Below are 11,127 nucleotides of genomic sequence, written 5' to 3'. Positions count from 1 at the left end.
TTTCTCAAGTGACATTATTTTTCCTATAAATAGGGTCACTTTGGATAGAATAAAAACAAAGAATTCTAGTGAATGTCATCCACTTTTTCCACTCATTCTCATACACTAAGTCAACATATTCTTTTCTAATGCATGAGAAAATAATAAGTAACATTATTTTGTAACATACTATTGAAAGATATTCTTGGTGTGATAGTACAAATCATATCAAGGTTTTCCAAAGTACCCTGAAAGGGATTCACTGGTTATCTCATTTGCATCCGATTGGTGGGGGCGAATCGAACCTAAAGGCTAGTGTAACAACACGCTTTGGAATTTACTACATATATTCTTCATCAACAACTTCACTAATAAAGTCTTGTAGCAATTGTCACCAACACAGATCCAACAATCTTTAGGTTCGATTTTATTTTCAATCAATGGCTGCATCACTCAAAGAAATGACTTCTAATTTTGTGAAGTTGGAGAAATTCGATGGAGGAAATTTTATCCGTTGGCAGAAAAAGATGAAATTTCTCCTTACAACTTTGAAGGTGGTGTATGTTCTGAACACCACAAGACCGTTGGAGAAGGAAGTGGAAACATTAGCAGAAACAAGAGAAAGACAGAAGGGGGACAATGATGACTATATATGCATGAGCCATATTCTTAACAGAATGTCTGACTCCTTATTCGATATATATCAAAGTAGCATTTCTGCAAAGGAACTATGGGAGAAATTAGAGTCAAGATACATGCAAGAAGACGCTACAAGTAAGAAGTTTCTTGTTTCTCAATTTAATAATTATAAAATGGTTGACAATAAATCAGTAATGGAACAAATGCATGAGATTGAACGTATTGTTAATAACTACAAACAACATAAGATGCACATGGATGAAACCATTATTGTATCCTCCATAATAGATAAACTTGTACCTTCGTGGAAAGATTTCAAAAAACCTATGAAACATAAGAAATAGGACATATCACTTGAGCAATTGGGTAATCACCTTCGTTTATAAGAAGAGTATCGTAAACAAGAGGATACTAAAAACCAATTTTCTCATGAAAAGGTCCATGTAATGGAGGAAGGAAATTCAAGCAAATCTTTTAAGAAAAGAAATCGAGATTTTGATAAATCTCATGAAAAACACAATGGTAATAATGAACAACGAAAGAAAAGAAAAAGAAGTTGTTATCATTGTGGAAAACCAAGACAGTTTAAAAATGAGTGCAGGTTCTTGAAAAGGAAGAACAAAGACAAGAATTCAAGTGCAACAAAAGATAATCTTGTTGCTGTCATTTCCGAACTCAACATGATTGAAGATGTTGAATCTTGGTGGATAGACTCTGGTGCTACCCGCCATGTGTGCAAAAATAAAGAACTATTTAAGACCATTGATGAAGAAGATGGAAGTATTTTGTACATGGGAAATGCCTCAATTGTCCAAGTCAAAGGAAAAGGAACAGTGGAGATTGAATTCACTTCCGGAAAAGTACTTACTCTTAAAGATGTATTTTATGTTCCTGATGTTAGGAAGAATTTGATTTCTATACCTTTACTTAATAAGTTTGGTTTCAAATGTGTATTTGAGGGAGATAAACTTATTCTCTCTAAAGGTGGTATGTTTGTAGGGAAGGGTTACCTTTGGGAGAATATGTTCAAATGTAATGTTATCAGTAACTATAATAATAATATGATTTCTGCTTATATTGTTGAGTCTTCTGATTTATGGCATATGCGACTAGGACATATTAACTTTAGAAAATTGAATGATATGATGAAATCAAATTTAATTCCGACTTTTGATAAATATTCAAATTCATGTACTACTTGCATGCTAACTAAAATTACAAGACAACCTTTTAAAAGTGTTGAAAGAAGTTCTAAGGTATTAGATTTAATTCACTCTGATGTATGCGATTTACATGGTTGACCTACAATTGGTGGTAAAAAGTATTTTGTCACTTTCATTGATGATTACTCTAGATTTTGTTATGTTTATTTAATGCACTCTAAGAATGAAGTTTTAGACAAATTTAAAATATTTAAAGCACCAGTAGAACTTCAACATGAAACTTTTATTAAGTGTTTTAGAAGTGATAGGGGAGGAGAGTTCTATCATCCTGAGTATTTTGATCCATTTAATTTAAGGTCGTTGTTATATAATATGTTATTAGTTTGATTTACGTATGAGTTAAAGTATTTAAATCTTGAATTGTTATGCGATTGAGAATGTTTTTCATGAATTACGATGAAATAATTTTAAATACGTATTTTGAGAAATCGTTGTTATAATTATTAAATCGTTAACTGCGTTAGGTGCACCTAGTTACCACGTGTTGATTAGCGAGAGTTAACCGTTAGATGGAGCCGCCCTTACGAGAGAGGTTATCTGTAGGAGGAGAGAGCTATCAACGAGATGTAAGCTCCATAATTTATACGTGATGATGCGTTGCGGAATTGAGAGGAGAGGGCCACCCGTTAGATGGAGCCGCCCCTAAGGGAAAGGCCACCCTTAAGAGGAAAGGGCTATCAATGAGATAAAGCCGCCTCTTGGTTCTAAAAAATGTGTATTATTACTTGTTTGATTTTTATGATGATTTTAAGATTGTTCATTTTGATTTCGTTTCGTTATTCACTGGATTTTTAATATTTCTGTCAAGCAATTAAACAGTTATTCATGCCTTTTGTGTTTCCCTTCTAATTGATGATGGTTGTTGTCTCCTCACTAAGTCTTTGTGATTTACCCCTTTATGTTGCTTATATTTTTCAGATTCGCAAGCAGCTGAGTAGGAATCTATTATTTGATTCATGTCTCAACATACTTCTTTTTGGTAGGCCTCTTTGATCGAGGACCATTTTTGTAACATTTGTTGAGTCTATGTAAGTTGCAGCTATTTTGGAGTCTAGAAAGTCTATTTAGTTTTTTTTTTGGGAAGTGTATTAAGCAATTTGATTATGTTATTTGAATTATGACTGGATTGAAGATGAACAGGGATTTTACAAAATTTGGGAATGTTGAAGTTACAGAGGATACTCTGTCGAAATTTCGAGAAAAAGCATATATATATTTTTAAATGGTTAAAGAGCGATTTAGTTGTTTAATTGGTAAGTTAGTTGATAGGCTTGTCAGGCTAGGAGTATAGCCTGTGAGCAGGTCACGACATTAAATTTTTGGGTCATGACAAAGTTGGTATCAGAGCTCGGTCGTAGGTCCTAATAGCTGCTAACATAGGGTGATAATAGATTCTTGTTAGTAAATTGTGTACCCGGGCACAACTTACCTGTAAGGGCTATTAGCACTCTATGAGGGTCACATATGTTGTCTAAATCTGTGGTTAAATTCATCATCACTACCTCTCCACAATTTCTTGTCGTCTTATTCAATTTTTGGATCATTGTTCTTTGAATAGGTGAGAATGCCACCCAAGACTAGGAATCCTACTATAAGGGAAATTGTTGATGAATCAATTTCTCAAGCTCAAGGCTTTCGTCAACGAGGTTGCGTTTCAGTTCGCGCTCGAAATAGGTGTAGAGCTAATGTTGGCGAACGTGGTTTGAATGCTGATGTTGAGGTACCTAGGAGGAGGCGCGAAAATCCAGCCAGGGAAGAGTTTGCTGCTGGTTTGCAGGGATTACAGCAGGTTGTGCAACAACTTGTTGGGGTTGTCGTCGGACAACAACAGGAGGGTGATCAAAGGCATGAAAATGTCAATGGTCAACAAGAGGTCAGACAACTACTGCAACGAGGGATACTGATGTTACTTTGCCAGACTTCGTGAAGCTTAAACCCCCTACTTTTTCTGGGTCTAGTGCAACTCAAGATCCACAACAATTCATTGACAGTCTAGAGCGGCTTTGGAGAGCATTGGATTGTTCTGAGGTCAGAGCAGTAGAACTGACATCATTTCAACTAATAGGCGTGGCACATGGTAGACAAGTGGGGTCACCTCCGTTAGCATGGAGAGAGTTCTCTCAGTTGTTCATGGCTCGTTTTCTTCTGGAGAGTGTTAGAGATGGATTAGCTCATGAGTTTGAGCGATTGGAGCAAACAGAGGGTATGACAGTTTTAGAGTATAGTGCTCGTTTTACACAGCTCTCTAGACACGTTCCTTATCCTATCACTGAGGAGATGCATGTTAAGAGATTCATTAGAGGATTAAAGGATTATTTATTTAGATCTGTCGTTTGGTCGAATTGTTCTACTTTTGCTGAGGTTTTGAGTTTGGCCCTTTTGATTGAGCAACGACAGAAGGAAAAAGGAGGCAATAGACAAGATTCACATAAGAAGCAAAGGATTGAAGGATCTTACAGTAACTATTCAAACCGCGGTGGTGGATCTATGTTTGGTTATCAGGGGCAACAAGGACTCATGTCTCAAAGGGGTGGTCATAGTGGGCAGTCTTCTAGGACAGTGCAGATTCGTAGATCAGATTCTGGAGCAGCATCACAATCCAGGAAAAAGGAGGCAATAGACAAGATTCACATAAGAAGCAAAGGATTGAAGGATCTTACAGTAACTATTCAAACCGCGGTGGTGGATCTATGTTTGGTTATCAGGGGCAACAAGGACTCACGTCTCAAAGGGATGGTCATGGTGGGCAGTCTTCTAGGACAGTGCAGATTCGTAGATCAGATTCTGGAGCAGCATCACAATCCATTTTCCCTCAGAGACATTCTGGTGTTTCAGCTACACGATGTTCTACTTGTGGTAGGTTTCACTTCGGGAATTGTTCTAGAGATGGTAATGCTAAGGTGTGCTACCAATGTGGCCAAATAGGTCACATCAGGAGGGATTGTCCTATAGACACGACACATCCATCCTCTAGTTATGCATCAACACCAACAACTTTGGCATCTTCTCAGACTCATTCTGCATTTGTGCGTAAGAGTGGAAATTCTTATGTCAGAGGTTCAGGAACATTTCAGCAACGAGGTAGAGGATTTGGTGGTAGAGGTCAGATACCAGCAGGAAGAGGTCAGGCTCGAGTGTTTGCTTTGACTCGTCAGGATGCTCAGACATCCAATGCAGTAGTTACATGTATACTTTCTATATGTTCTAGAGATGCTCATGTTTTGTTTGATCCTGGAGCTACACATTCTTTTGTATCCTCGTGGTTTGCTACTCGTCTTGGTAAATGTTTATCTTCTTTAGAAGAGCCTTTAGTTGTAGCTACACCTGTTGGAGGAAATTTGCTTGCTAAGTCGGTGTATCGTTCTTGTGATATAACTATTGATGGCAAGGTGTTGCCGGTAAATTTAGTAGTTATTGACTTGATAGATTTTGATGTGATTTTGGGTATGGATTGGTTGGCTTTGCATCATGTCACTTTGGATTGTCATAACAAAGTGGTGAAATTTGAGATACCAAGACAATCAGTCTTCTCGTTTCAAGGAGCACATTGTTGGGTACCACATAACCAAATCTCAGCATTGAGAGCTAGCAAGTTAATGAGAAGAGGTTGTCAAGCGTACTTAGACTTGGTAAAGGATACACAAGTTGCTGAAGAGGAATTGGAGAAAATTCCAATAGCATATGAATTTCCAGATGTTTTTCCTGAAGAACTTCCTAGGTTGCCACTTGATAGGGAGATCGAGTTCTCTATAGACTTAGTTCCTAACACCATCCTATATCTATACCTCCTTATCGTATGTCCCCGGCAGAACTTAAAGAGTTAAGGGAGCAACTTCAAGATCTTCTTGATAAGGGTTTTATTCGTCCGAGTTCTTCTCCTTGAGAAGCACCCATCTTATTTGTAAAGAAGAAAGATGGATCCATGCGGCTATGTGTAGACTACCGACAGTTGAATAAAGTAACTATGAAGAATAAATATATGTTACCTCGCATTGATGAGTTGTTTGACCAACTTCAAGGAGCTCAATGTTTTTCTAAGATTGATTTGCGGTCGGGGTATCACCAATTGAAGATTAAGAGGGATGACATAACGAAGACAACTTTCCGCACGCGTTATAGGCATTATGAATTTCTGGTTATGTCCTTTGGGCTTACTAATGCCCCAGCAGCTTTCATGGATTTGATGAATCGCGTTTTTAAACCATTCTTGGATCAATTTGTGATTGTGTTTATTGATGATATTCTTGTTTATTCCAAGAGTAAAGAAGAACACAATCGACATTTAAGGTTGGTTTTGCAAACCTTAAGAGATAAACACTTATATGCCAAATTCTCAAAATGTCAGTTTTGGCTGGATAGTGTGGCATTTTTAGGACATGTGGTGTCTAAGAATGGAATAAGTGTATTTCCAAGTAAGGTGGAAGCAGTCCAGAATTGGCCTAGACCTACCACAGTGAAGGAGATTCGGAGTTTTCTTGGTTTAGCCGGTTATTATCGACGTTTTGTGAAGGATTTCTCAAAGATTGCATCTCCGTTGACTAGGTTGACCCAGAAGAAAGTTGAGTTCCGATAGACTGATGCATGTGAGGAAAGCTTTCAAAAATTGAAGGAGTACTTGACGTTAGCACCTATTTTGGCATTACCTGTAGGTGGTGAAAGTTATGCAGTTTATTGTGATGCTTCTAGAGTTGGTCGCGATTGTGTACTTATGCAACAAGGTAAAGTTATTGCCTATGCATCTAGACAACTCAAGAGGCATGAAGTGAACTATCTCACACATGATTTGGAAATGGCTGTAGTTATCTTTGCTATTAAGATTTGGAGGCACTATCTATATGGTGAAACTTGTGAGATTTATACTGATCATAAGAGTCTTAAGTATGTCTTTCAACAGCGAGACTTAAATTTAAGACAAAGAAGATGGATGGAACTTTTGAAAGATTATGATTGCACAATCTTATACCACCCAGGGAAGACAAATGTTGTTGCAGATGCTTTGAGTAAGAAATCCATGGGCAGTCTTGCTATATAGCAGAAGTAAAGAGGCCAATAATTAAAGAATTTCAAGATGTTGTTGAAAGTGGAATTCAATTGGAACTTGGTCATTCGAGGTTATTTTTAGCCCACGTACAAATTCGTCCAACCATAGTTGATGATATCAAGGAAGCTCAAAGTCAAGACCCATACTTGGTGAATATGGTAAATAATGTTCAAAATGGTAAAATTTCATACTTTTTAGTTGATTTTGATGGTGTGCTGAGATTGAAGGCTCGACTGTGTGTTCCAAATGTTTGTGGCTTAAGGAGAAAAATTTTAGAGGAGGCTCATCATTCTTCTTATACTATTCACCCTGGTTCTAATAAGATGTATCAAGACTTGAGAAAATTGTATTGGTGGGAAGGGATGAAGAGAGACGTAGCAGATTTTGTCTCTAGGTGCTTAGTGTGTCAACAAGTAAAGGCTGAACACCAAAAGCCTGTGGGGTTACTTCAACCTGTTGAAATACCTGAATGGAAGTGGGAAGTCATCGCTATGGATTTTGTCACAGGATTACCACGAACCCAAAGGGGTTATGACTCGGTGTGGGTGATTATAGATCGGCTGACCAAATCTGCACACTTTTTGCCTGTGAAGACTACTTATACTGCATCTCAATACGCTAAACTTTATTTAGATAAAAATTATCTCTTTGCATGGTGTACCAGTGTCTATTATTTCTGATCGTGGGGCTCAATTTACTGCTCAATTTTGGAAGTCGTTCCAAACTTCATTAGGAACTCGTTTGAAGCTTAGCACCACTTTTCATCCTCAAACAGATGATCAATCTTAAAGGACTATACAAATATTGGAAGATATGCTTCGTGCTTGCGTTCTGGATGTTGGGGGTAGTTGGGATCAACATTTTCCCTTGATGGGATTTGCATACAATAATAGTTATCAATCTAGTATTCAGATGGCTCCGTTCGAGGCTTTGTACGGAAAACGGTGTAGGCCTCCGATAGGGTGGTTTAAAGTTGGTGAAGCTAAATTAGTCAGTCCAGAATTGGTTCAAGATGCCATTGAAAAAGTTAAATTGATTCGGGATCGCTTAGTGACAGCTCAAAGTAGGCAAAAATCTTATTCTGATAAGAGACGTCGTCCCTTAGAGTTTTCAGTGGGAGAACATGTATTCCTACGAGTTTCACCAATGAAAGGAGTGTTGTGGTTTGGTAAAAAGGGGAAACTAAGCCCAAGGTTCATTGGACCATTTGAAATTTTAGAAAGGGTCGGACCAGTAGCGTATCGCTTGGCACTTCCACCGGATCTCTCGGGAGTTCATCCAGTTTTTCATATTTTGATGCTTCAGAAGTATCTTCATGACCCTTCTCATGTGATTAATCATGAAGACATACAGTTAGATGAAAGTCTATCATACGTTGAACATCCAGTAGTTATATTAGATAGCCAAGTGAGACGTTTACGCTCAAAGGATATCGTTTCAGTAAAAGTCCTTTGGCGTGGTCCATCCAATGAAGAAACTACTTGGGAACCCGAATAAGTCACCCGTGCAAAGTACCCGCACTTATGTTGAAATTCAAGGTTAGCAATATTTATTAATTAAATAAAAGTCAAATAAATTCGAGGACGAATTTTTGTAAGGGGAGGAGATTGTTACGTTCGTGTTTGCAAAGGAAAAGAAAAATATTATTATAATAACAATAATAATAATAATAATAATAATAATAATAATAATAATAATAATAATAATAATAATAATAATAATAATAATAATAATAAAGGGGTTTAACATTCCCACAGACATAATTTCTTTACAAATTCTTTTGGTTGGAATTTTTGGGTTATGGTTTGTGTTCTAAGGAAGAAAAAGGGTACCCATCTCTTGAGAGTTGTTGATTGAGACTCATTGAGGTAAATGCACAACTCTAATCCTAGTATGAATTCATAGAAAATTGTAGATTTGAGTAAAAATATTATTTTGAGCTTAGAGTATATTTAAATGATTTTCACGGTTTCCTAGAGCTAGCTAAACTTTAGAATAGATTTTTCTAAAGTCTTGGAAATATTCTTAATACTAAGATTTGTCCGCTGAGATCCTGCCGGCTACTCTGAAAGTTGTTGGAGAGCAAAGTTAGACGATTCTCCATAGCAGTGAGTTGACGACGATCATCGTCATATATTTTTATATAATGCTATTATTATTATTTTACTTGTTTTTTATATTAAAGTATTTATTGAAAAATTTGGGGAACACAACCTTTGAATTTTATCTCTGTTGAAAATATATTTATATTTATTACATATCATGTAAATAGGGATAATATCTTCCATATTTATTTTTGTATTTATTGCCTTGAGCCTATATAAAACAGACTCCGTTGTGTAGTTCAGACACACGGTTTCACCATATGTCTCTCTCATTTTCTCTTATTCAACATGGTATCTAGAGCCTATTAAGAGAGACAACACTATACCGTGATTACCCCGGGACCCACTGTCCTTCGGTGAGATTTTTTTTTTCGGTAAACCGTGTCTCAATTCCGGTTTACCCTTTCTTTTTCGCTTTTCGTTCATTTTTTTTTCCAGCAAATCAGTCCACTGTTCATCGCGCGGCACTGTTCATCGCGCGGTACTGTTCATCGGGAAAAAAAAAAAAAAACCATATTCTGCCACTGTTTCACTGCTGGTTTTTAGGTAACTACTTATTGATTATGGCTACTTATAAAGATTTTCTTCGGTGGAGAGAGTATTGTCAGAACTCGAGTTCCGCTGTTTCCGCCGCACAAAGTGGTAATTCACTTGTTTGCATCTCACCTTCTCATAGTCCATGGATTCTCGATTCTGGTGCATCTGATCATATTACTGGTAATAAGACTCTTTTCTCCTCTCTCACAACATCTGGTTATTTACCTAGGATAGTCTCAGCCAATGGTTCCCAAACACAGTCTCAAGGGATTGGCACTGTCCAAATCCTCCCTACTCTGTTAGTTAAATCTGTCCTTTATGTACCTGGATGCCCATTTAATTTAATTTCTATCAGTCGATTGACTCGTTCTCATGACTGTGTTGTCACATTTACTAATTGCAATGTTACTTTGCAAGACCGAATATCAGGACGACAAATTGGTGTCGGATGTGAGTCTAATGGTCTTTATTATCTCTCAAACCCATCAACAGCGTGCCCTACCACATATTCTCCTCTTACTATACATGCTCAGTTAGGTCATCCGAGTCTTCCCAAACTTCAACAATTAGTACCTAATCTAACCAAAATATCTAGCTTAAATTGTGAGTCGTGTCAATTAGGGAAACACACTCGTAGTCATTTCACTGATCGAGCTAATAAACGAGCTTCCTCCCCATTTGCTTTAGTTCACTCAGATGTTTGGGGTCCCTCTCGTACTATTTCCACACTTGAGTCTAGATATTTTGTTACCTTTATCGATGATTTTTCCCGTTGTACGTGGTTATTTTTAATGAAAAATAGGTCTGAATTATTTTCTATTTTTGAACAATTTTATAAGGAAATTAAAACTCAATTTGGTGTATCCATTCGCACTTTGCGCAGTGATAATGCCCGTGAATATTTGTCCCATCAATTTCAAAATTTTATGACCTCTAACGGCATTCTTCATCAAACATCTTGTGCTCATACACCTCAACAAAATGGGGTAGCCGAACGCAAAAATCGGCACCTTATTGAAACCACTCGTACTCTCCTTCTTCATGGTAATGTACCATCTCGCTTTTGGGGCGATGCTGTTCTAACGGCGTGCTATCTTATAAATCGCATGCCTTCGTCTGCTCTTGATAACAAAGTCCCTCACTCGATCCTCTTTCCTGGTACCCCTCTTCACTCACTTCCTCCTCGGGTCTTCGGATCTACATGTTTTGTCCACAATCTCACTCCTGGTCTTGACAAACTTTCAGCTCGATCATTAAAATGTGTCTTTCTGGGTTATCATCGGTCCCAAAAAGGTTATCGTTGTTATTCTCCTACTCTTCGACGATATCTCATATCGGCTGATGTCACATTTTTTGAGTCTGTTACATACTATGAGTCGCTTCCTGATCCTTTGTCTGCAACTATTCCTCTGGACCTACCAAAGTCTATTTCACCTTCTCTTTTACCATTAGAGCCTATTACGTATGCCCCACCTGAGACACCTCCTGTGGCCCCTCCCACTGTCCCACTTGAGACTCCTCTTGTTGATCCTCCAACTGTACAACCTCTTCAGACATATCGTCGTCGTCAACCACCATCGGTTGTACATGTCCCTACACCTGT

The 11,127-nt window shown here is 37.7% G+C and overlaps 1 protein-coding gene across 1 annotated transcript; it reads left to right on the top strand.

The window, feature by feature from the left end:
• Positions 1-440: 440 nt before the first annotated feature.
• LOC101494113 (uncharacterized) lies at positions 441-7,671 on the top strand. Its single transcript, XM_073366365.1, has 10 exons — positions 441-760; positions 1,220-1,514; positions 3,400-3,714; positions 3,771-4,502; positions 4,547-5,635; positions 5,749-6,033; positions 6,187-6,399; positions 6,451-6,723; positions 6,861-7,427; positions 7,516-7,671. Exons 1-10 carry the CDS (start codon positions 441-443, stop codon positions 7,669-7,671), a joined length of 4,245 nt encoding a protein of 1,414 aa, XP_073222466.1.
• The last annotated feature ends 3,456 nt before the right edge of the window (positions 7,672-11,127 follow it).

The sequence above is a fragment of the Cicer arietinum genome, chromosome 3 (assembly GCF_000331145.2).
Source record: "Cicer arietinum cultivar CDC Frontier isolate Library 1 chromosome 3, Cicar.CDCFrontier_v2.0, whole genome shotgun sequence".
NCBI classification, from domain to species: Eukaryota; Viridiplantae; Streptophyta; class Magnoliopsida; order Fabales; family Fabaceae; genus Cicer; species Cicer arietinum.
Note: the sequence above shows the minus strand (reverse complement) of the source record. Positions and strands in the feature narration are given on the sequence as shown.